Consider the following 27,144-nt stretch of genomic DNA (forward strand, 5'->3'; position numbering starts at 1 on the left):
TAGAGATTTGGGGGGGGGGGGGGGGGGGAGGGAAAGTCAGGGAACCAAGAGGTGAAGTAATCAGTGGGAAGCGTAGCTGCTTAGGAATACAAAAAAGCACGACAAGACAAAACTCAGGAGAGGTTACGATAGTCCCCATCCCACAAAATATGACACAGTGTATGGAAAGGCTTAGTAAACCAAGGTCCACCACACTAAGAAAACAAAAAGGGACGGCCAATAGAGAATTAAAGGTGCTATATTTAAATGCGCGCAGTGTACGGAACAAGGTAGATGAGCTTGTGGCCCAGATTGTGACTGGCAGGTATGATGTGGTAGGCATCACAGAGACGTGGTTGCAGGGGGTTCAGGACTGGCATTTAAACATCCAGGGATTCACAACCTATCGAAAAGACAGAGAGGTGGGCAGAGTTGCCTTGTTAATTAGGAATGAAATTAAATCAATAGCACTAAACGACATGGGGTCAGATGATGTGGAGTCTGTGTGGGTAGAGTTGAGGAACCACAAAGGCAAAAAAACCATAATGGGAGTTATGTACAGGCCTCCTAACAGTGGTCAGGACCAGGGGCACAAAATGCACCACGAAATAGAAAGTGCATGTCAGAAAGGCAAGGTCACAGTGATCATGGGGGACTTCAATATGCAGGTGGACTGGGTAAATAATGCTGCCAGTGGACCCAATGAAAGGGAATTCATTGAATGTTTACAGGAGGGCTTTTTGGAACAGCTTGTGATGGGAGCCCACAAGGGGACAGGCCATTCTGGACTTAGTGTTATGTAATGAGCCAGACTTGATTAAAGATCTTAAAGTAAGGGAGCACTTAGGAGGCAGTGATCATAATATGGTCGAATTCAATCTCCAATTTGAAAGAAAGAAGGTAGAATCAGATGTAAAGGTGTTACAGTTAAATAAAGGTAACTACAGGGGCATGAGGGAGGAACTGACGAAAACCGACTGGGAGCAGAGCCTAGTGGGAAAGACAGTAGAACAGCAATGGCAGGAGTTTCTGGGAGTAATTGAGGACACAGTACAGAGGTTCATCCCAAAGAAAAGAAAGGTTATCAGAGGGGGGATTAGGCAGCCATGGCTGACAAAGGAAGTTAGGGAATGCATCAAAGCAAAAGAGAAAGCCTATAATGTGGCAAAGAGTAGTGGGAAGTCAGAAGATTGGGAAGGCTACAAAAACAAATAGAGGATAACAAAGAGAGAAATAAGGAAAGAGAGGATCAATTATGAAGGTAGGCTAGCCAGTAACATTAGAAATGATAGTAAAAGTTTCTTTAAATACATTAAAAACAAACGCGAGGCAAAAGTAGACATTGGGCCGCTCCAAAATGATGCTGGTAATCTAGTGATGGGAGACAAGGAAATAGCTGAGGAACGAAATAAGTACTTTGCATCAGTCTTCACAGTAGAAGACATGAGTAATATCCCAACAATTCAGGAGAGTCAGGGGGCAGAGTTGAATATGGTAGCCATCACAAAGGAGAAAGTGCCAGAGAACCTAAGAGGTCTAAAAATTGATAAATCTCTGGGCCCAGATGGGCTACATCCTAGAGTTCTAAAGGAGATAGCTGAAGAAATAGTGGAGGCGTTAGTTATGATCTTTCAAAAGTCACTGGAGTTAGGGAAAGTTCCAGAGGAATGGAAAATCGCTGTTGTAACTCTCCTGTTCAAGAAGGGAACAAGGAAAAAGATGGAAAATTATAGGCCAATTAGCCTAACCTCGGTTGTTGGCAAGATTCTAGAATCCATTGTTAAGGATGAGATTTCTAAATTCTTGGAAGTGCAGGGTCGGATTAGGACAAGTCAGCATGGATTTAGTAAGGGGAGGTCGTGCCTGACAAACCTGTTAGAGTTCTTTGAAGAGATAACAAATAGGTTAGACCACGGAGAGCCAATGGATGTTATCTATCTTGACTTCCAAAAGGCCTTTGATAAGGTGCCTCACGGGAGACTGCTGAGTAAAATAAAGGCCCATGGTATTCGAGGCAAGGTACTAACATGGATTGACGATTGGCTGTCAGGCAGAAGGCAGAGAGTTGGGATAAAAGGTTCTTTTTCGGAATGGCAACCGGTGACGAGTGGTGTCCCGCAGGGTTTAGTGTTGGGGCCACACCTGTTCTCCTTATACATTAACGATCTAGATGACGGGACTAGGGGCATTCTGGCTAAGTTTGCCGATGATACAAAGATAGGTGGAGGGGCAGGTAGTATGGAGGAGGTAGGGAGGCTGCAGAAAGATTTAGACAGTTTAGGAGAGTGGTCCAAGAAATGGCTGATGAAATTCAACGTGGGCAAGTGCGAGGTCTTGCACTTTGGAAAAAAGAATAGAAGAATGGACTATTTTCTAAACGGTGACAAAATTCATAATGCTGAAGTGCATAGGGACTTGGGAGTCCTAGTCCAGGATTCTCTAAAGGTAAACTTGCAGGTTGAGTCCGTAATTAAGAAAGCAAATGCAATGTTGTCATTTATCTCAAGAGGCTTGGAATATAAAAGCAGAGATGTACTTCTGAAGCTTTATAAAGCATTAGTTAGGCCCCATTTAGAATACTGTGAGCAATTTTGGGCCCCACACCTCAGGAAAGACATACTGGCACTGGAGCGGGTCCAGCGGAGATTCACACGGATGATCCCAGGAATGGTAGGCCTAACATACGATGAACGTCTGAGGATGCTGGGATTATATTCATTGGAGTTTAGGAGGTTGAGGGGAGATCTAATAGAAACTTACAAGATAATGAATGGCTTAGATAGGGTGGATGTAGGGAAGTTGTTTCCATTAGCAGGGGAGTCTAGGACCTGGGGGAACAGCCTTAGAATAAAAGGGAGTCACTTTAGAACAGAGATGAGGAGAAATTTCTTCAGCCAGAGAGTGGTGGGGCTGTGGAATTCATTGCCACAGAGGGCGGTGGAGGCCGGGACGTTGAGTGTCTTTAAGACAGAAGTTGATAAATTCTTAATTTCTCGAGGAATTAAGGGCTATGGAGAGAGAGCGGGTAAATGGAGTTGAAATCAGCTACGATTGAATGGTGGAGTGGACTCGATGGGCCGAATGGCCTTACTTCCGCTCCTATGTCTTATGGTCTTTGTAACATAAGCAGCTTCCTTGTGTTGCATTTGTCAAGGAAGGTTGAGACATGTAGATAGCTTCAACAGATTTATTTACACTATGTCCACTTTTATAACTTGAGTTCGACACTACTGCTAATCCTATTATAGCTACCCAGACTGATTAACCATCTGCTGTTTTCCACGTGGTGGGTATAATATTGAATAAACCCTGTGCCTCTCCTCACTGACTGTCTCCACTGGCCAAAGGGGCTGATCATGTGTGTGGTGTCCTTTATGTATGGGTTGGTGTAATGCCCCCTGTGGCCGTGTCACCTCCTTGTGTATCATGAATGTCCATTGGTCGCCTCCTATCTAACTTATCTATTGGTTGAGTGTGTGTGTGTGATGGTTCTGGTGCTCCCGCTAGTGTCTGTCTAGCTTACATGTATTTACAGTGATGCACATCACCACATCCTCCCTTTTTTATATGTTCATAATTTCTGTACACTTTAAGAAAAACTGAACAAAGAACAGGTAGAGAAGGTAAGGTATATACAAGTCATGGGAACGGTGATTAAACAATAAGTCCAAATCATTCATGCGAGTCCATAAACCATCAATCATCATGGTCAAATGTCTCTCTTGGTTATGAACGCCATCAACAGGAACCAAGAAGTGGTCGAATCACTGCGCTGTCCGATTTGGAGTCTTTTTCTTTTTATGTTTGTGGTGGTGCTGTCGGATGGCATCTTGTAGCTGATAGGTCGTTGACATTGAAGAGGTACCATCAACAGTATCATTCGAGGTCATGGATGTGCCAGATGTTGAAGTCGGATGAGACTGTGCATGCTGGTTCTGGCCACAAGCTGTGCTGAGAAGCGTTGAAGCATGTCGATTTGGAGACAGAATTGCTGCTCGCATCAATGTCTGGTGATGGTGTGAAACTAGAACCTTGCATCTGATAGGAATATGCTGTCTGGCCAGGCTGTGGTGCAGCAAATCCTGGGCAGTAACTAAGGCATCCAGTCTGTAGTGCAGATTGCGCTTGCGGTAGTCCTCCTTCGGTCTTGATTCCATTAGTGGGCAATCCGTAGTGCTGGCCTGTTTGAGAATATGCTGCATAGACTGCTGGCTGCTGCAGGCTTGAATACTGGGTTTGTCCAGCATGAGCTGTCATTGGCCGCACGGTCGGTGTGGAACAAATGTGTGGACATAGCTGTGGTGAAAATTGGTGTATTCCTCTTGGACTGTAGGTGCTGCTTGTTATTGCTGACCCAGTGTGATTGTCACGTGATCCATCTCCTGTCGTTGTGGCATCTGCTGTCACCCTGAGCGTGCCATCACTGAGGTTGCGACACTGCCTGTCTGGATTAAAGTCTGGCTTACGTGAATCAGAGTCGGCGTTTGGTTGTTCCCCATCTGGAGTCTGGTCTGTTTTAACTGAGTCAGTGTTGGTTTGTTGATGCTCCCCGTCCGGAGTCTTAGCAGGTTCACTGGAGTCAGCTGAGATTTCTTGAAGCTGCACGTCTGGAGTCGGAACATGCAGGAATGCATTGACTAGTGGAGAAGTTTGAGCAATTGAGGGTGGAAGTAGTGTGGTGTCACCGGAGTCACCAGTGGTCTCACCGTGATCGTCGAGTGCCTCTGTACACACTAGCTGAGGTCTGTCACTTTGCACCTTTTGCATGGGAAGTGGGATGCTGTCATCACTCGTTTCACATACCGTGGGTAGATCCTCAGTAGCTGCTTGCTGCTCACTAGGGTTGGGTAAATTGTCAGAGTTTTCATCTGGTTGTGCAAACAATGTGGGTGGACTGTCATTGTATTGCCGTTGTCCTTCATTTGGGCTTTCCTTCTTTGGAATTTTAAATCTTCCCCCAGACATTACAGAACCTTGTTCATTTCCCTCAATTTCTCCCATGTGAAGGGCAGCAAATGTTAGATCCAATGTTTCTTTCGTCATTGTACTAGTTTCCAAAGAACAGTCCGTTTCAATTTTCTTCTCAGTTACTTCATATGCATCCTTTTCTAATGTACATGCCTTCATAGTCTCTGGCTCCGATTTTGCTGGGACTGGCACAGTCACAGTCTCTCTTTTACTGTTCTCAATTGCCCACATTCTACTCCCCAGACATAAATGCTTAATCTCTGGAGTTAATGTGGTACAATGGATAATCGGGTCAATCTTATCTGCATCTTCATCATCACTGGAAAGCACAATTGGTTCACTTGAAACTGCTGCGGGTTTTAAGTGCTTTATCTGGCTACTCGATGTCGGTGTCCTCATGATTCTTGCTCCAATGTTCTGCTCATTTATCACTGGAGTATGCAGAGGTTCAATGCGATTAATATTCCCATCAGGGGCTGAAGAGTCATTACTGACTAACTGCTGGTCTCTGTAGTTGGGACTTTGCGGTTTTGTGTTGAAGGGAAAAATTGTCCCTGCTATAGATAGGATTCAGGTTGTGTTATTTCCATTAAATGAGGATCAATTTCTTGTCCATTTTTGCGATCCGTACTAAAGCAATGGCAATTTTCAGTCTGCTCCTTGCAAGTTAGACATACAAGCAATTTCTTTAGCAAATCCTCAGCATCCTTCTGTGACTCTGCAGCATTATTAATATCTCTTTGGCTAGAATGATCCAGAAGGTCAGTGCATAATCTTTTTTCTTCGGGCTTGGAAGAGGCAATTCCTTTGGCTTGTCTTCATTTGGGCTTGAACAGTCATCAGCGCTTTGCCCTTCATTGTAGCATGATAGACCGTCATGGTCGTCCTGCTGTGCAGTGGAGCGTGGTAGACTGTTATAGTCTTCTTGCTGTTTACGTGAGCATGGCAGACTTGCATCATCTGCCGCTAGTTGGTCAGAGGAGGTTGCTAGACCCTCATGGTCTTGTTCCTGCACGGACTGCGCATCGGACTCATGCGTTTCTGCAATTGTGGAGTCTGTCCACGAGCTTGCTGTGGAGTCTTGTGACACTGGAGTCACGTCTTGTTCATGCAAGGACTGCGGTGTGGAGTCTTGCATGTCTTCTTTCGTAGAGTCGGGAACCCTGAGCGGGGCGTGGGCTGTGGGCTTGTACCGCTCTCTGGCTCGTAATTTCAGGCTGCAGCATCATCCTGCACTGATGAGTTGGGACGTCATATCTGCTGGATTGAAGATCCTCAAATCCGAAGAATAAATCTGCATCTGCGTCGGATTCAATGCGGGGGTCGCCAATGTGCAACATGAAAGGTTCGTCCGAGTCGTATAGGACCATGGAGCTGTCATTGGGCTTGCGAGGTCCAGAGAAAATGTAAAGGTCGGTATCGAAGTATTCAAGGTCGGAATTATCGGTTTGTGCACAGGTAACTGCTTGTTGCAGGGTTCTTCGGAGGTTAAATTCATTTCGTGGATCATTTTGAGGCATTGTGCTGTCATTCCGGGTGAAGGAAGATTGTTTTACAGCTTTAAAAGATTTTTTCTTTGATTTGGGACGTTTCCCCTTTAAATTGGTGCGGTCTGGGGCCTCTGTCATCATGACGCACGTGACGTAGCACGTAGGAAGCGATTGCGCATACGCAGATCGCTGTTCCTTTCTTGATTGCGCATGCACGGCGTCTCGCGCATGCGCAAACGAACCTTCCGGTTCTGCGCACTTCTCGCGCAACTGCGCTAGTATAGTCCCTTTAGCAAGATGGCCGCCGACTCCAACCCAAATTGTTCTCTGGTCCGGGATTTCGGCCTCGAGGTGAGTACTGACGCTTCTCTTACCTTTTCTTGCCGATTGGAGTGTGTTTTCCTCACAGTATTTGCCGAATTTGTCCAGGACTGCCTGGAAGTCGCACCTGTTTTGCCCCTTGGAGAACTTGAATTTTTAAAAGATTTTTTCTGCTCTTGCACCGGCGATGGTGAGGAGAAGCTCTGTTTTTTCATCATCGGCCAGGTCTTTAAGTTCGGCTGCCACCAGGAAGAGTTCAAACGTTTGCCGGAATAGCTGCCAGTTTTCGCGGAGATCGCCGTGGCACTGGAGCTGCTGCGGAACTGGGAGCTCAAACATCTTGCCTCGGTATAGCTGGTCGTCACTGTACGCTGAGGTATGGCTATCTGGATTTAAGCAGTTCACTCCTGGTACCATGTTTTGTTATGTTTCCTTTGTAACATAAGCGGCTTCCTTGTGTTGCATTTGTCAAGGAAGGTCGAGACGTGTAGATAGCTTCAACACATTTATTTACACTATGTACACTTTTATAACTTGAGTTCGACACTACTGCTAATCCTATTATAGCTACCCAGACTGACTAACCATCTGCTGTTTTCCACGTGGTGGGTGTAATATTGAATCAACCCTGTGCCTTGCCTCACTGACTGTTTCCACTGGCCAAAGGGGTTGATCATGTGTGTGGTGTCCTTTATGTATGGGTTGGTGTAATGCCCCACCTTCTTGTGTATCGTGAATGCCCATTGGTCGCTTCCTATCTAATTGGTTGAGTGTGTGTGTGTGATGTTTCTGGTGCTCCCTCTAGTGTCTGTCTAGCTTACATGTATTTACAGTGATGCACATCACCACATTGATTATCATAAGAGCCAAACTGGTTCACTGATGTCCTTTAGGGAAGGAAATCTGTGGGGCGGCACAGTGGCACGCACTGCAGCCTCACAGCGCTAAGGACCCGGGTTTGATCCCGGCCCTGGGTCACAGTTCATGTGGAGTTTGCACATTCTCCCCGTGTTTGCGTGGGTCTCACCCACACAACCGGAGATAAGCAGGATATGTGGATTGGCCACACTAAATTGCCCCTTAATTGGAAAAAAATAATCGGGTACTCTAAATTTATTTTTAAAATGGGAAGAAAATCTGCCATCCTTACCTGATCTGGCTTCTATGTGACTCCAGGCTCACAGCAATGTGACTAACTGAAATAACCGAGCAAGCCAATCAATCCAAAGGCAGCTAGACTTGACAACATCCCATGACAGATTAAATGTTTAAAACACGTCATTTAAATTACCCCTTCTCTGCCACTTACATAATTGGTGTTAATACGCTAGTTAAGAATAAGGCTTCCATATATTAGGTTTATTAGATGATAAGCTGATAAATGCCAAGAATGCAGGACATTTAGCATAGAATTGTCTTTCCAATCTGGCTGAAGTCGACCCTCACCATTGGGGACGCAGGCAAGGAATGTAAGTTTCCATTGACTTCGGCAAGATCCACCGGCGACTGATGGTGAGCCACCTCTGCCAGGGGAAAACCCACCATGGTAAGTCTGGAGAATTCCGCCTTTCATTTTGCTGGATCTAATTGTCTCCCTTGCTCCCCTAATTCAGTATTACAGCTCCACATGGGCTGTTCTTTAGAGCTTTGTTTCATGCTACATGTGCAGACCTATACGCGATTTACCGGCCACTGGAATCGGGGTGGGATGTGGCCGCTAGATCTTGGGAGAGGCCTCTCCTGGCATTCCTTAGTGTCATTATGCCTCATGAGATCTAACTGAAATTCAGAGGTGAGGTGAGAGTGACTGCCCTTGACATCAAGGCAGTATTTGACCGAGTTGCGCAGATCAAAGAGACACAGCCTGAGTGAGTGAGACACATCCAGAGTGGCAATTTGGAACTTGGTAATTTGGTGCAGTGAGGTAATTCGGTGCAGAGTGGGAGAAGGTGCTTTTTCCCTCCTGTCTTGTTCTCTCTCTTTCTTCTGGCCTGTAACTTTTAATCAGCAGGGAGAGAATTTGAGACCCTCAGAAGGTTAGTAAGTGATTTTTACACATTTTTACTTTTATTACCTTTTCAAATTGTGTGTGTGGGGGGGGGGGGGGAGAACTGAAGTGACATCACAGAAAAACCGTGATCTGATTGGCTGGTTGGGAATCTACACTAAATTAAAAAAATTAAGCATTGGTAAACTAATTAAACATAATTACTTAATTATAATTTAGAGGGGTATCTAAGCCAGAGACCGGAGAGTACTGTATTTAGCTTTCACATTTATAGTAGAAATCTAGTGCTAGGAAACATATAGTTAACAGTAACTTTTTAAAAAACTTTTAAATTAAATTTACTAATTAATTGACGCAATGTCAGTTAGAGGGGTGCAGTGCTCTGACTGTGAGATGTGGCAGGTCCGGGAGAATTCTAGCGTCCCGAATGGCTTCCAGCATCCCGGATGGCTTCATCTGCAGAAAGTGCACCCAACTGGAGCTCCTCACAGACCGCATGGTTCGGTTGGAGCAGCAGTTGGATGCACTTAGGAGCATGAAGGTGGCGGAAAGCGTCATAGATAGCAGTTATATAAGTGTGGTCACACCCAAGGTGCAGGCAGAGAAATGGGTGACCACCAGAAAGGGCAAGCAGTCAGTGCAGGATCCCCTGTGGTTGTCCCCCTCTCGAACAGGTATACCCCTTTGGATACTGTCGGGTGTGATAGCCTATCAGGGGAATACAGCAGCAGCCAGAGCAGTGGCACCACGGCTGGCTCTGATGTTCAGAAGGGAGGGTCAAAGCGCAGAAGAGCAATAGTCATAGGGGACTCTATAGTCAGGGGCACAGATAGGCGCTTCTGTGGACGTGAAAGAGACTCCAGGATGGTATGTTGCCTCCCTGGTGCCAGGGTCCAGGATGTCTCCGAACGGGTAGAGGGCATCCTGAAGGAGGAGGGAAAACAGGCAGAGGTCGTTGTACATATTGGTACTAACGACATAAGCAGGAAGGGGCATGAGGTCCTGCAGCAGGAGTTCAGGGAGCTAGGCAGAAAGTTAAAAGACAGGACCTCTAGGGTTGTAATCTCGGGATTACTCCCTGTCCCACGTGCCAGTGAGGCTAGAAATAGGAAGATAGAGCAGCTAAACATGTGGCTAAACAGCTGGTGTAGGAGGGAGGGTTTCCGTTATCTGGACCACTGGGAGCTCTTCCGGGGCAGGTGTGACCTATATAAGAAGGACGGGTTGCATCTAAACTGGAAAGGCATAAATATCCTGGCTGCGAGGTTTGCGAGTGTCACACAGGAGGGTTTAAACTAGCATGGCAGGGGTTGGGCACGGGAGCAATAGGTCAGAAGGTGATAGATAGCATTGAGGGAGAACTAGGGAACAGGGACAGTATGGCTCTGAGGCAGAGCAGACAGGGTGAAGTTGCTGAACACAGCGGGTCTGGTGGCCTGAAGTGCATATGTTTTAATGCAAGAAGTATTACGGGTAAGGCAGATGAACTTAGAGCTTGGTTTAGTACTTGGAACTATGATGTTGTTGCCATTACAGAGACCTGGTTGAGGGAAGGGCAGGGTTGGCAGCTAAACGTTCCAGGATTTAGATGGTTCAGGTGGGATAGAGGGGGATGTAAAAGGGGTGGCGGAGTTGTTGAGGGAGAATATCACAGCTGTACTACGGGAGGACAGGAATAAGAAGGGTGCAGTCACAATGTTGGGGGTTTACTTTCAATAGCCAGCGGGAGATAGAGGTGCAGATAGGTAGACAGATTTTGGAAAAGAGTAAAAACAGCAGGGTTGTTGTGATGGGTGACTTCAACTTCCCCAATATTGACTGGGACTCACTTAGTGCCAGGGGCTTAGACGGGGCAGAGTTTGTAAGGAGCATCCAGGAGGGCTTCTTAAGACAATATGTAGACAGTCCAACTAGGGAAGGGGCTGTACTGGACCTGGTATTGGGGAATGAGCCCGGCCAGGTGGTAGAAGTTTCAGTAGGGGAGCATTTCGGGAACAGTGACCACAATTCAGTAAGTTTTAAAGTGCTGGTGGACAAGGATAAGAGTGGTCCTAGGGTGAATGTGCTAAATTGAGGGAAGGCTAATTATAACAATATTAGGCTGGAACTGAAGAACCTAGATTGGGGGCAGATGTTTGAGGGTAAATCAACATCTGACATGTGGGAGGCTTTCAAGTGTCAGTTGAAAGGAATTCAGGACCGGCATGTTCCTGTGAGGAAGAAGGATAAATACGTCAATTTTCGGGAACCTTGGATAACGAGAGATAATGTAGGCCTCGTCAAAAAGAAAAAGGAGGCATTTGTCAGGGCTAAAAGGCTGGGAACAGACGAAGCCTGTGTGGAATATAAGGAAAGTAGGAAGGAACTTAAGCAAGGAGTCAGGAGGGCTAGAAGGGGTCACGAAAAGTAATTGGCAAATAGGGTTAAGGAAAATACCAAGGCTTTTTACACGTACATAAAAAGCAAGAGGGTAGCCAGGGAAAGGGTTGGCCCACTGAAGGATAGGCAAGGGAATCTGTGTGTGGAGCCAGAGGAAATGGGCGAGGTACTAAATGAATACTTTGCATCAGTATTCACCAAAGAGAAGGAATTGGTAAATGTTGAGTCTGGAGAAGGGTGTGTAGATAGCCTGGGTCACATTGAGATCCAAAAAGACGAGGTGTTGGGCGTCTTGAAAAATATTAAGGTAGAGAAGTCCCCAGGGCCTGATGGGATCTACCCCAGAATACTGAAGGAGGCTAGAGAGGAAATTGCTGGGGCCTTGACAGAAATCTTTGGATCCTCACTGTCTTCAGGTGATGTCCCGGAGGACTGGAGAATAGCCAATGTTGTTCCTCTGTTTAAGAAGGGTAGCAAGGATAATCCAGGGAACTACAGGCCGGTGAGCCTTACTTCAGTGGTAGGGAAATTACTGGAGAGAATTCTTCGAGACAGGATCTACTCCCATTTGGAAGCAAATGGACGTATTAGTGAGAGGCAGCATGGTTTTGTGAAGGGGAGGTCGTGTCTCACTAACTTGATAGAGTTTTTCGAGGAGGTCACAAAGATGATTGATGCAGGTAGGGCAGTGGATGTTGTCTATATGGACTTCAGTAAGGCCTTTGACAAGGTCACTCATGGTAAACTAGCACAAAAGGTGAAGTCACACAGGATCAAGGGTGAGCTGGCAAGGTGGATACAGAACTGGCTAGGTCATAGAAGGCAGAGAGTAGCAATGGAAGGATGCTTTTCTAATTGGAGGGCTGTGACTAGTGGTGTTCCGCAGGGATAAGTGCTCGGACCTTTGCTGTTTGTAGTATATATAAATGATTTGGAGGAAAATGTAACTGGTCTGATTAGTAAGTTTGCAGACGGCACAAAGGTTGGTGGAGTTGCGGATAGCGATGAGGGCTGTCAGAGGATACAGCAGGATTTAGATTGTATGGAGACTTGGGCGGAGAGATGGCAGATGGAGTTTAATCCGGACAAATGTGAGGTAATGAATTTTGGAAGGTCTAATGCAGGTAGGGAATATACAGTGAATGGTAGAACCCTCAAGAGCATTGAAAGTCAGAGAGATCTAGGTGTACAGGTCCACAGGTCACTGAAGGGGGCAACACAGGTGGAGAAGGTAGTCAAGAAGGCATACGGCATGCTTGCCTTCATTGGCCGGGGCATTGAGTATAGAAATTGGCAAGTCATGTTGCAGCTGTATAGAACCTTAGTTAGGCCACACTTGGAGTATAGTGTTCAATTCTGGTCGCCACACTACCAGAAGGATGTGGAGGCTTTAGAGAGGGTGCAGAAGAGATTTACCAGAATGTTGCCTGGTATGGAGGGAATTAGCTATGAGGAGCGGTTGAATAAACTTGGTTTGTTCTCCCTGGAACGACGGAGGTTGAGGGGGCGACCTGATAGAGGTCTACAAAATTATGAGGGGCATAGACAGAGTGGATAGTCAGAGGCTTTTCCTCAGGGTAGAGGGGTCAATTACTAGGGGGCATAGGTTTAAGGTGAGAGGGACAAGGTTTAGAGTAGATGTACGAGGCAAGATTTTTACACAGAGGGTAGTGGGTGCCTGGAACCCGCTACCGGAGGAGGTGATGGAAGCAGGGGCGATAGTGACATTTAAGGGGCATCTTGACAAGTACATGAATAGGATGGGAATAGAGGGATACGGACCCAGGAAGTGTAGAAGATTGTAGTTTAGTCGGGCAGCATGGTCGGCACAGGCATGGAGGGCCGAAGGGCCTGTTCCTGTGCTGTACTTTTCTTTGTTCTTTGAGTGTGGCATCATGGAGCGGGATTCTCCGATCCCGCCGGGTCGGAGAATCGCCGGGGGCTGGCGTGAATCCCGCACCCGCCGGTTGCCGAATTCTACGGCACCGGATATTCGGCGGGGTTGGGAATCGTGCCGCGCCAGTCGGCGGGCCCCCACCCCGGCGATTCTCCGGCCCGCGATGGCCCGAAGTCCCGCTGCTGGAATGCCTGTCCCGCCGGCGAGAATCAAAATACCTCTCTTACCGTCGGGACTAGGCGGCGTGGGCGGGCTCCGGGGTTCTGGGGGGGACGCGGGGCGATCTGGCCCCGGGGGGTGCCTGCACGGTGGCCTGGCCCGCGATTGGGGCCCACTGATCCGCGGGCGGGGCTGTGCTGTGGGGGCACTCTTTTCCCTCCGCCTCGGCCACAGCCTTCACCATGGCCGACGCGTAAGAGACACACCCCCCTGCGCATGCGCAGGGATGACGTCAGCAACCGCTGACACTCCCGCGCATGCGCGTACTTCAGCGGTAGCCCCTCAAGGTGAGGGCTTGGCCCCTAAAGGTGCGGATTTCTCCGCACCTTTGGGGCGGCCCGACGCCGGAGTGGTTCCCGCCACTCTAGCCCGCCGGCACAACCCGCCCCGCCGGGTAGGGAAAATCCCGGCCATGAGATCCGAGAAAACTGGAGTCAATGAGAATCAGTGGGAAAGCTCCACCTGGTGTGCCTTCAACTGCTTCTATTGCTCTTCTAAAAATCTTTTCTGTTAGTCAAACATGATGTATCTTTCACACATATATCATTAATCCAGGTCCTTCTAAAGATCCATTTATTTTATCTCTAATTATGGTCTATGATCATTTTCCTACGAAAACACCAGTCAATAATTACTTGGTTTGTTCCTTTCTCTCTTTTTGAACAGACGTGTGACATTTCCCACTCTCTAGTTCTTGGGTACATCTGCTGTTGTGAATACATTTTGAAAATTCATGACTAGTTTCTCCATTACTTCATCAGTAACCTCTTTCAGTTATCTGGGCTGATTACCACCTAGTCCTGGACAATAAATGTTCAGCAATCTGAGCTTATTAAGAACTCTTTATTTATTTATATATATATATAATCTACTGATTGACCTTTTATTTTTCATCCTTCCTCCACCAATGAAGTCTTCCTTTACTTTCCTCCGTAAATAATAAAGCAAAGCAGTCATTAAGCTACTCTGCCATTTCCGCAACTTCCATAATAATCTTTTTTTGAGTGCTTACATTCACTTCTTAGTCATAGAGTCAAATACTTACATTCCCTTCTTAATGACATTCATTTTTGTAATGTCTTTACAAATACATTTTTCTTTGCAATGGCTGAAAGCTTTTCTTCAGCCAATTCCACAGACCCATTTGTTCCCCACTGAAATTTTCTTAAACTGTGTTGTATCAATCTCACAGTTAAATCTTTCTGACTGCTGCTTCACTCTTTAACATGTTACTTTTTTCTTCCAACTTGGGTTTCCTCTGGGTGCTCCGGTTTCCTCCCTTAAGTCCCGAAAGACATGCTTGTTAGGTGAATTGGACATTCTGAATTCTCCCTCTGTGCATCCGAACAGGTGCCGGAATGTGGGGACTAGGGGCTTTTCACAGTAACTTCATTGCAGTGTCAATGTAAGCCAACTTGTAACAATAATAAAGATTATTATTATATTATGCAATGAGAAGGGGTTAATAAATAATCTTGTGTGGGATCCTTTAGGGAACAGTGACCATATCATGATAGAATTCTTCATTAGGATGGAAAGTGAAGCAACCCGATCTGAAAGTAGGATCCTAAATCTAAACAAAGAAAACTACGAAGGTATGAGGCATGAGTTGGCTAAAATAGATTTGAACTTCATTAAAAGGTATGACAGTCGATAGGCAATCATTAATATTTAGGGGGAAAAATGTATGCGGTGCAACAGTTATACGCTCCTTTCTGGTGCAGGAGCACAAGAAAAGTGGTCCAACGATTGCCAACAAAAGAAATTAAGGACGGTATTGATTCCAAAGAGGAGTCACATAAAGCTGCTGTTAAAAAGAGCAAGGCCTGAGAATTGGGAGAATTTTGAAATTCAGCAGAGGACCAAGAGATTGATTAAGAGGGGAAAAATAGACTATGCAAGTAACATAAAAGCAGACTGTAAAAGCTTCTATAAGTATGTAAAAAGAAATAGATTAGTGAAGACAAATGGAGGTCCCTTACAATCCGAAACTCGAAAATTTATAGAGAACAAGGAAATAGCAGACTTAAGGAACTACTTTAGTTCTGCCTTCACAGAGGAAGACACAAACAACTCCTCAGACATGATAGGGGACCACGGGTCTAGCAAGAAGAAGGAATTGAAGAATATTAGTATTACTTAAAAAAGGTGTTGGGGAAATTAATGGGACTGAAAGCCAATAAATCCCTAGGGCCTGGTAATCTACACCCCAGGGTACTATAGGAGGTAGCCATGGAAATAGTGGATATGTTGGTTGCCACCTTCCAAATTTCTGCAGATTCGCGAACAGTTCCAACAGACTGGAGGGTGGCAAATGCAACCCCGCTATTTAAAAAAGGAGGGAGAAAATACTGAATTGTAGGCCGATTAGCCGAACGTCAGTAGTAGGGAAAATGCTAAAGTCTTTTATAAAGGATGTGATAACAGGGCACTTAGAAAATATCAACCGGTTTAGACAAAGTCAACATGGATTTCTGAAAGGGAAATCACGTTTAAAAAACTGACTGGAGTTTTTGAGGATGGAACTAGCAGAATAGATAAGGGTGAACCAGTGGATGTGGTATATTCGGATTTTGAGAAAGCTTATGATAAAGTCCCACTTAAGAGCTCAGTGTGCAAAATTTAAGCACATGGGATTGGATAATAAATTGGCATGGACTGAGAACTGGTTAGCAGACAGCAAACAGAGAGTAGGAATAAATCAATCTTTTTTAAAGTGGGAAGCAGTGACTAGTGGGATCTCACAAGGATCAGTGGTTGGGCCACAGCTATTCACAATATACATCAAGGATTTGGATGAAGGAACCAAATGTAATATTTCCAAGTTTGCTGATGGCACGAAACTTGGTGGGAATGGGAGTGGTGAGGAGGATGTTGAGATGCTTCAAGGTGATTTAGACAAGTTGAGTGGGCGGCAAATACATGGCACATGCAGTATAACATGGATAAATGTGAGGTTATCCACTTCAGAAGGAGAAACAGAATGGCAGAGTATTAGTTCAATGGTGATTGATTGGAAAATGTTGATATACAAAGGGACCTGGATGTCCTTGTACACTAATTCTAATTGGAAAGCAAACATGCAGGTTCAGCAAGCAGTTAGGAAAGCAAATGGCAGGGCAGCCTGGTAGTGTCGTGGTTAGCACTGCTGCTGAGGTCCCAGGTTCGATCCCGGCTCTGGGTCACTGTCCGTGTGGAGTTTACACATTCTCCCCGTGTTTGCATGGGTTTCACCCCCACAACTCAAAGATGTGCAGGGTAGGTGGACTGACCATGCTAAAATGCTCCTTAATTGGAAAAAATGAATTGGGTACTCTAAATTTAAAAAAAAGGAAAGCAAATGGTATGTTAGCCTTCATTGCAAGAGGACTTGCAGAGAGGAGCAAGGATGTGTTACTGAAACTGTACAGGGGCTTGGGGAGACCACACCTGGATTATTGTGTACAGTTTTGGTCTCCTGACTGAAGAAAGGATATACTTGCTATAGAGGGGGTGCAGCAAAGTTCATCGGACTGATTCCTAGGATGGTAGGGTTGTCGTATGAGGGGAGGTGGGGTCGACTGGGTGTGTATACACTGGAATTTAGAAGAATGAGAGGGGATCTAATTGAAGAGTATAAAATTCTGACAGGGCTGGACAGACTGGATACAGGGATGCAGGGGTGGGTGGGGTGCAGGCTGGTGATCCCAAGGTGGGGAGAGTGGTCACTGGTGCCAGAATGGTGGAGGATGGGATGTTTTTTAATCCCGGGGTGGGGTGGGGAGGGATTCAATTCTCATATCAGCTGAGGTTATCCATGAAGGCCTGCCTGAGGTGTGGTGATTCTCAGGTTAAATCGCCATAGCCAGCTCTTCCCCTCAAAGGGGAAGGCAGCTTATTGTCATCCGAGACTATGCTAACTTTGCTTACATTGAAGAGAAGGGGAGTGCTGGCAAATTATTTCAACTGGGAATACAAATATAACATTGGCAGCAAAATAGTACCATACTTGGCAAAGTCAAAACTAAAATGCTTAATTTACCAGTTGTTCCCTGGTCTTCTAACATCACCCTTTCCTCCCATCATATAATCTAGAGTATTGAGATGGCTAGCAAGCCTAACCATAGTCCTCTGGAAACACTACAGGTGTAACCCATTCATGGTCACAGTTGATTTCTTACTTTGCACTGCCCTGCCCCAACCTACTTCATTCTCTTAGTGTTCACTTTCCAAGGAAAAACTAATGTCCCACACAAATTTATAGGCATGGCACGAAAAAAGCATTTAGCCCATCCCTTCCAAAGACAATGGATAATTTGTCTCACTATGGATCTTACCCAATTTGTTTGAAATCTGAGATAAAGTTATGTGAAATCTCTTTTTAACTTCTAAAGATAAAAATGAAACACTCTGAAATAAATGTCTAAACTACATTATTCAACCTGAGCCAATGGCATAGGATGCCAATGAATGAAGAATTTATTACACAGTTGGAGGAGCTCTACACAGAAGTTTGACTAAATTAGCAGTTTCAATGCCAGCTTTACTCAGTGATTAGCTCTGATTGCCTCAGATTCAGATAGTTGTGAGTTTAAGAACCCCACTACCCCAAAAAAGGAGTGAGCACAAAATCTAGGCGGTTTCTTCAGTGTAAAACTGACGCTATAATGAATTGAGAAAGTGACCACATTTTAGATAAAGCATTAAACCAAGGCTTGAAACACCTGTTCATGTGGGTGCAAAAGACCCCATGGCACAATCTAAATAAGAGCAAGGCAGTTTACACAATGTCTTGCTCAACATTTACCTCTTAACCAACATCACCAAAATGGATTAACTGGTCATTCATCTGTGCACATTGGCTGTTCTATCTGCCCATGATTCAAAATAAGTCACTGGCTATGAAATGCATTTGGAAATCCTGACATCATGGAAGGTGCTAAATAAATCCCAGACAGTGAGGCTTAGCAGACTATTGATTATGGGGCATTACAGCTAAAACCAATCCTCGAGCGCTTCTAATTTGTACATCTTAGTATCATGCTTACTGATTCATTGTGCAGGAAGCAGTTTTAAATCATACACATGGTTAACAAGCATAGCAGTAAAATAGCTTAGCTTAACATTTTATAATGCAGTCAGGTGATTGCAGTGTCTCTGAATAATTTGTCTACTTGCTCCATGAGAGTTAGTTGTGTTTCTGTAGCAACAGCATGTCACAACAACTGTGCATGTCGATGATTTAGGGATAACTCGAGGGAGGTTCACATTTGCAAATGATACCAAAATAGGAGGCACAGCAAATAATTTTGGAGGACCAAAGAAAGATAAAGTGGATATTAATATTGACAAAACATTTGCAAATGGAATTTTAATGTCAGTAACTGTGAAGTGGTACATATTGGTTGTAAAGGTAATAGTTAAATTTTGAATAGGATAAAACTAGAGTCATGGAAAGCAGAGGAATTGAGGGTTCAGGACCAGAATACATTAAAAGCAGCACCAACAATGGATTAGTCCTAATAAAACAAATAGATTGCTAAGTTTAATGGCACGGGGTATAGAATATAAATGGCAGAGGAAAAGTGTGATGGCGAATCTAACCAAATCTTAGTAAGGCCATAGTTGATGTGCTGTGCTTTGAATTCCACAGTATGGGAGGGGCATTGAATCAACAGAGCGAGTGCAATGCAGATTCACCAAGCACCACCTGGTCTGGGAAATACAAATACAAAGAAAGACTTGAATTACTGGGGCTCCTTTCCTAAGGTCAGAGAATGAAAACAACAGAGTAGTCAGAAAAAGACTGCTTCCTAATATAGAAGGGTCTAGAAGGAGGAGATTTAGGACAGACAGCAGAAGGTTGTGGAACGCAGTCCTGGAATTAGTGACTGAAGCAAAGACCATAGCAGCATTTTAAAAAACTAGACAGGGGATTGAGGGAGGTGAAAGGAGGCGGGAACATAGTAGGGCACATGTGATTAATACAATACTCCTACAGTGGATAACTGTCAATATGGACTGGTTGGGACGTATAGCCTGTTTCCATTCATAATTTCTATAAAACACCAACACCTAATCTTACCTGCAACATATTGAGGAGCAAGCTTCGGAATTTAGTTCCTTCCACCATGAAGAGAGACATTTTGTCACACAATTTAGCAGCCGTCGAAGCAAAACTCCTGTCCGTTACAGCCTTGTGATAAATAGTTTTAACTATCTCGCTCAGCATCTCCTCTGAGTTGGTAGAGTTCTGTGCCTCCTCCATGAATGTGGTAAGGTTGGAGTCCACATCATTGCTGTTGTTCCTCATGCTGTTGAGGATTTCTATCAACTTGTCCATTTTGGTTTTCTGAGGGTTTGTCGTCTCCAAGCAAATTTCATCCTGTAGCATTCAAAAACAGTTGAATCCAATTTAAATGGTGCTTTAATCATTTTTCTTTTGTTTTCCATACTTTAAGATCCAGTTACTGGTTCTTCAAGTCAAATCGGTTCTAAACTGAACCAAACTGAAAAAGGTGCGATGCAAATAAATTAGTCTGGATACATCATATACTGACGAGAAAGCTTTTGCCATGATTAATTCTGTCTTATCCTGTTGAAACAATACTGGGCCTGATCTTAATTCATTCACAATCCATCCACTTACACCAGTGGTGGCCAGTGAGTGGGCCGCATGAGTGGCTCTCCTTCATCTCACTGGGCCGCAAGATTGAAATTGGGCTTGTTCACCAACCATGACCCCAAAAATAAGATTCAATACATTTAATACATGCCAAATATTTCACAACAAATGACAGAAAATGCTTAGTCATTCATAATATTAATAGAACTGTCATCAATTTCAAGTGGTGAAAATAAAATAAATATTTACATTTGATTGGATAAAGAAGGAGTGCACGGTTTTAACCGCCAATGTTGTGTGCAATCAGCACGTACCTCATTCACTTCTCCTTGCTTTACGTGCGTATCACTTCAGTCATATCAGTGGAAAAAAAACTACTTGAATGGAGCTCAGTGGAATGTGGCAACCCTGTGCGTGGACAAGTCAACAAAATGTCTCATGGGCCGCGCTCAGAACCCAGATGTGGCTCCCGTACCCCAGGTTGCCCACCACTGACTTACACTCAGTCAGAAATTGGGTCCAGTGGTTCCTCGAAGTGAGCCACACCAGTTAAGATTCAAAATCTTGTTACTGTATACTCATTCCTGTATACTCATTACTGTATACTCATTCCTGTAAACTCATTCCTGTATACTCATTCCTGTATACTCAATCCTGTATACGCATTCCTGGAGACTCAATCCTGTATACTCAATCCTGTATACTCATTACTGTATACTCAATACTGTAGACTCATTCCTGTATACTAAATACTGTATACTCAATACTGTATACTCATTCCTGTATACTCATTCTTGTATACTCATTCGTGTATACTCATTCGAGTATACTCAATACTGTATACTCATTCCTGTAAACTCATTCCTGTATACTCATTCCTGTATACTCATTACAGTATACTCAATCCTGCATACTCATTCCTGTATACTCAATCCTGTATACTCATTACTGTATACTCATTACTGTATACTCAATACTGTATACTCAATACTGTATACTCATTCGTGTATACTCAATACTGTATACTCAATACTGTATACTCAATACTGTATACTCATTCCTGTATACTCATTTGTGTATACTCATTCGTGTATACACAATCCTGTATACTCAATCCTGTATACTCAATACTGTTTACTCATTCCTGTATACTCATTATTGCATACTCAATACTGTATACTCATTACTGTATACTTATTCCCGGATACTCATTACTGTGTACTCAATACTGTATATTCGGTTTGACGGTTTGGATCTTCCGAGCAGCGGCAATGATATTTGGATTGCCACTGCACTGGAAATTTCCGTGATTCGATGTTGCTGCGCGTTTCTTCAAGAATCTTCCAATCCCAGCCATCGTAGAGATGCACAGTGCAGCATTCCCCTGGGAAGTCTGTTGGAGGAAAGTCGGGGAAGACAAGACGTACCCCTCTTTTTAAGGCACTCCTGTATGCTACGTTTAAATATCCGGTTAACAGAATTTAAGTGAACGGATGACTGAATGGGTAAGTGGATGAAAGGGTGAATGTATGAGTAGGTGAGTGAGTGAATCAGTAGATGGGCAAGTTAGGTAGGTGGGTAAGTGGATAGGTTGGGTTAGTCGGTAGGGTGGGTAAGGTGTGTAGATGAACGAGGTTGTAAGTGGGTAAGGTGGGTATATGAGTGAGATGGATAGGGCTGGGTCGGGAGAGGGTAGTTGAGTGAGTGATTGAGTGGGCAGTGGTGTAGCTACCCAGGTAATAGACTAGATTTTAATCTGTCTAAAATTTCCATAGAAGTATAGCGAATCATAGAATTCCTACATTGCAGAAGGAGTCTGCACCGACCATCTGAAGAAGCACCAAACTCAGGCCCACTCCCCCACCCTATCCCTGTAACCCCATCTAACCTGCACATTTGGACACTAAGGGGCAATTTAGCATGGCCAATACACCTAACCTGCACTTCTTAAGACTGTGGAAGGAATCCGAAGCACCAGAGGAAACCCACGCAGACACGGGGAGAAAGTGCAAACGCCACACAGACTGTCACCCAAGCTCGGAATTGACCCCGGGTCCCAGGAGCTGTGAGGAAGCAGTGCTAACCACTGTGCCACCGTGGTACCCCCTGGGTAACTATCCAAGTAAGTATTGTAGAATTGACTGAAATCGGGCTGCATGGTGGCCCAGTGGGTTAGCCCTGCTGCCTCACAGCGCCGAGGTCCCAGGTTTGATCCCGGCTCTGGGTCACTGTCCGTGTGGAGTTTGCACATTCTCCCCGTGTTTGCGTGGGTTTCGCCCCCGAAGATGTGCAGGCTAGGTGAATTGGTCACGCTAAATTGCCCATTAATTGGAAAAAATGAATTGTGAACTCTAAATTTAAACAAAAAAGAATTGACTGAAATTTCTGATTCTAACTCAGTGTTGGAGACATTTGTGGGAGCAGAGGAATTGTCCATCGGAAGTTGAAACTTCTTGGGCAATTCCCATGTAGGTGCGTGTGTCAGGACGTCCACAGAGTCCCACCATGCATCTAGTCTCCAATGACTCGAAGACCTGAGGATTTGGCTCGACAGGAGAATGATCGAGCGGTGCTTCGGCCTCCTGAAGATTCTGTTCAGGTGCCTGAACCACTCTGGAGGGGTCCTCCAGTATGATGCTGAGAGGGTCGCCCGCATGGTGGTAGCCTGCTGTGTCCTACCAACATCGCACAGCAGAGGGGTGATGTGCTGGAGCAGGAGAATGAAGATAGCATAGTGGTTAGCACAATTGCTTCACAGCTCCAGGTTCGATTCCCAGGGTCCCAGTTTCGATTCCCTGCATTTAATTTGATAGGGGGGCATTTAATCAGGTACCCTGTCACTCTCCGACCCCCACTTCGACTGAGTCTGTGGCAGGATGCCCATGTATGGTCTTCCTGCCTCACCACCAATTGAGGCCCTTTGGTGGACAATTAATGCCCAAGGGCCTCATCTTGCCCCGGCTGGTATTATTCCAGTGGTGGGTGGGGGTTCGTCATACTTGAGCACGACAAGCAAATCTGTGCCAGGTTGCTTGTGGACTCCTTGGAGTGAAGTGAGGATTGAGGGGTGGTCCGCGCTCAAAGGCACTTGGTGCTTTATCAAGGAACCTGGCATTGGGAGGGGAAAGTCGGCTGGGAGCCACCACTGCCATTCCTACCGACCACCACCTTCCACCCCAACCGCCATCACTCTCACCTGTGGCCTGGGATGCAGTGACAACAACAGACGTTGGATGGATGTCATACCGGCAGCAGCCTCCCCAGGGTGCAGCCTTTAAATCAAGCTCAGAATGGCCGGCAGCTTCCGATAATCCTGGGGAAGGCCCACTGTTGACCAGTTGTAAGTGCCTGAATGGCATTTCATACGGTGAGCCTCCCTAAAAGAGGCAATGAGGAACTTTGGCTGAGGAACTCTTGCTGGCTCTCCAGTCGGCTGGCAAGACCCCTGTCATTTCCAACCAATACAGCCCCACCTTGACCATTCCTTTTTTTCCACTCGACACAATCCGAATGCCTGTTGTTATGGGCCAGGGATTAGAGAACCCCAAAGTATATCATGGAGTTCACCTGACCCACAACTTTTAATAGATTGTGGTATGGGGAGCACACGGCCCACTCTACAGGTGTGGTACAGCAGAAATGGAAAAGTATTTTTTAAAGCAAAACAATGTTTATTCTATGAACTCAAGTTAACCTTTTTAAAACAAACAGTGAACATCTTAGCAACCATTAATTCAAATACAACCCCCAAAGACTACAACACTAAGTAAACCTTTAAGCTTTCCTTTTTAACATCCATACGACTTAAAAACAAAACCTTTATCAGAAGCACATCAGGTTAAAATCACTACCGAAAACATTTATAATTCTCAATTCACCAAATGATCAAGAGATAGTCTTTTGATGGCAGAGGGAACAGCAGTACACCTGCTTGTTCTGGCTTCAGCTCCAACACTGAAAATGAAACTAAAACACACCCTGCAGCCTTCTCAAAAATGAAAATAAAAAGCTGACAGACAGCCCAGCTCCACCCACTCTCTGACATCACTGCAGTAGTAAACACCCATTTCTTAAAGGTACTCTCACTACAGATATCTATATACACACCCATTTATGAACACCCATTTCTTAAAGGTACTCTCACATGACACAGTTCACTTTACCATTCAAGGAAGTTGAACATAACTTTAGAAAAAAGTAAAGGTCTTTGGTGCACGTCACCAAACGGAATCTGGAGATAACCCATACAGTGAACTTTGGAACCCTGATTATAAGAATAATGCCACAAAACCACTGAAGTCGTGTTCTTCTGAAATTCATATTCTTAGCTTTAATGCATTTATGCTCGAGACTACTACAACAACAATTATTATTTCTATAGCTCCTTAACAGAGACAATTACTCAAGGGGTGTGATTCTCCCAAACAATTTTGAAGTTAATTTGTTTTTCAGGGAGTTTCCCGCAAACTCTGCCGTCGAGTTCCTCACTGCTATTCAATGACACTAAGTCACTTTTTTGGGCCCTTGGGAGTTACTCACTGGTTTAGCCCACACTTAGAATTCTATTTAGCACTGGGGCCAACATTTTGAAAGGGTGCCTCAATCTCGAAGTGAGCTTGTGGGTCCCCCGCTCTCCCCACCGATGGGGAATGTCACCCCCACACACACGGACACTACCCCACACCCCCCAAGTGAGGACACCCCGCTATGAGTTCCCTGGGGATCCACCCTCATCAGGCCACCCCAAGCTCTCTTACAGCGCCCCCTCCCTTCCAGGACCCGCACCAATCACCCCTCCCACCTCCCAGAGGCCCCTACTTACCAGCCCTGCACTCTCCCACCCTTCAAACCCACCCTCATTTTATGGGCATGGCCCCCTTCGCCTCCTCGCCCTTGGCAGTACCACCCTGACACTCGGGCACCCTTGCACTGCCACCCAGGCAATGCTCCTTCTGGCTTTGCAGTACCATTTGGGAACCTTGACAGTGCCAGGGTGGCATCGCCAAGGTGCCAACTCGGCAGTGCCAAGGTGCCCACATTCCAGGGGGAGGGCCAGGGGGCCATACTGCACTTACCCCGACCACCGAGGGGTCTCCGATGTCCCAGGAGAACCCCAGGTGTCGTTCCGCCTGGTCCATGTTTGTGTGGATCAACACTGATCGGCGCCCGAATGCAGCCTCTGAAGAATCGAGGGAGTCCGCTTGATCTCGTGTGAGTAGGTCATAATTGGTTTCCGAACCCCAAGGGAATGCATTTCGGTACATGCAACTGAGGGCTTTTGCGCGGCAACAGGTGAGGGAATTCCCGCAGCTCCCGACGCAGGAGATTCAAGATAGAGTGATCTCAGGGACATGGGTGGGGAATGGTAGGGTGTCAGATATATACAAGGAAATGAGAGATGAGGGGGAGAACATGGTGGATGAGCTGAAGGGAAAATGGGAAGAAGAGCTGGGGGAAGAGATTGAGGAGGGGCTGTGGGCTGATGCCCTACGTAGGGTAAACTCGTCATCCTCATGCGCCAGGCTAAGCCTGATACAATTCAAGGTCTTGCACAGGGCGCATATGACCGGAGCAAGGCTTAGTAAATTTTTCGGGGTAGAGGATAGGTGTGGGAGATGCTCGAGAAGCCCAGCAAACCACACCCACATGTTTTTGTCATGCCCGGCACTGCATGGGTTCTGGGTGGGGGTGGCAAAGGTGCTTTCGAAGGTGGTGGGGGTCCGGGTCAAGCCAGGCTGGGGGTTGGCTATATTTGGGGTTGCAGAAGAGCCGGGAGTGCAGGAGGCGAGAGAGGCTGATGTTTTGGCCTTTGCGTCCCTAGTAGCCCGGCGAAGGATATTGCTTATGTGGAAGGAAGCCAAACCCCCGGGCGTGGAGACCTGGATAAATGACATGGCAGGGTTTATAAAACTAGAACGGATAAAGTTTGCGCTAAGGGATTCGGCTCAAGGGTTCAGCAGGTGGTGGCAACCGTTCATTGACTACCTCGCAGAACGATAAAGGAAATGGGAAGGCAACAGCAGCAACCCAGGGGGGAGGGGGGGGGGGGGAGGGCTCGGGTGGGTCCTCAGGGATGTTTTTGTGTAGATATTTGTACTTGGTTATGTATATTGGATTGTTTGATTTTATTTCTGGAGAGTTATTATTTTTGTTATGGCAGTTGCCATTTAGTTTATATATTATTTATTTATTTGTTAAAACGGTCACTGTTATTTATATTGTTTTATTGTTGGAAAAAGGGAAAACCTTTGTATTGTTTTGTTTGGCCGAAAAATTGAATAAAAATATATTTTAAAAAATAAATAAATAATTGGTTTCCGACATACTTCCGGGAGCGCCGTTTGGTAATGCCCATTTGGACGGAGTTCCGACTCCGACATCACACGGAACATCGGAGGACCCTGTGAGGCGTGGAGGTAGTCAGGAAGCTCGCTGGAAGCCTCTCCCGGCACTCACTGGCCACGTTGCACTCCCCTGGAGTGAATCGCGCCCAAGGTGCTTCACTGAAGTGTACTCAGGCAAAAATAGAAGCTGAGCCAGAAAACTAAATGTTTGGAGAACAATCAAAAGTTTGATCAAAAAAATGGATTTTATGAAGAGGATATGAGAGAGGCTGAAAGGAAAAGGGATATCGAGGGGGAATTGCAGAGAATTGCATGGATTGAGGACTGTTTAAAGGACAGAAAATAGATTGTAGGAATAAGTGGGTTATTTCAGGTTGGCAGGCTGTGATGAGTGAGGATCATTGCTTGCAGCCCAGCTATTCATAATCTAAATCAGTGATTTGGATGTGGGGTTAAATGATTCCAAGCTTACAGATGACACAAAACTAGGTGGAAGTGTGAGTTACAAAGATGCAAAGACACTTCAGCACGGTAGCACAAGTGGTACGCAAGTGGATAGCACTGTGGCTTTACAGCACCAGGGTCCCAGGTTCAATTCCCCGATGGGTCATTGGCTGTGCGGAGTCTGCACGTTCTCCCCGTGTCTGCGTGGGTTTCCTCTGGGTGCTCCGGTTTACTCCCAGTCCAAAGACATGCAGATTAGTTGGATTAGCCATGATAAATTGCCCTTAGTGTCCAAAAAAAAGGTTAGGAGGGGTTATTAGGTTACGGGGATAGGGTGGAAGTGAGGGCTTAAGTGGGCCGGTGCAGACTCGATAGGCCGAATGGTCTCCTTCTGCACTGTATGTTCTATGTTCAAGGGAATTGACATGGGCAAAAAAGAAGGAATACAAAGTGGAGACATGACGTTATCCACTTTGGTAGAAAACAGAAAT

The 27,144-nt window shown here is 45.6% G+C and overlaps 1 protein-coding gene across 3 annotated transcripts in view; it reads right to left on the reverse strand.

Annotated features, from left to right (window-relative positions):
• ctif (CBP80/20-dependent translation initiation factor) overlaps positions 1-27,144 on the reverse strand; it is a 455,795-nt gene that overhangs the window by 70,488 nt on the left and 358,163 nt on the right. For all 3 annotated transcript variants that reach the window (XM_072497444.1, XM_072497443.1, XM_072497442.1), the window contains one exon: positions 19,326-19,625. In XM_072497444.1, the coding sequence (XP_072353545.1) occupies positions 19,326-19,625 (300 nt within the window). The remainder of the gene's footprint in view (positions 1-19,325; positions 19,626-27,144) is intronic.

The sequence above is a fragment of the Scyliorhinus torazame genome, chromosome 3 (genome assembly GCF_047496885.1).
Source record: "Scyliorhinus torazame isolate Kashiwa2021f chromosome 3, sScyTor2.1, whole genome shotgun sequence".
Classification (NCBI taxonomy): Eukaryota; Metazoa; Chordata; class Chondrichthyes; order Carcharhiniformes; family Scyliorhinidae; genus Scyliorhinus; species Scyliorhinus torazame.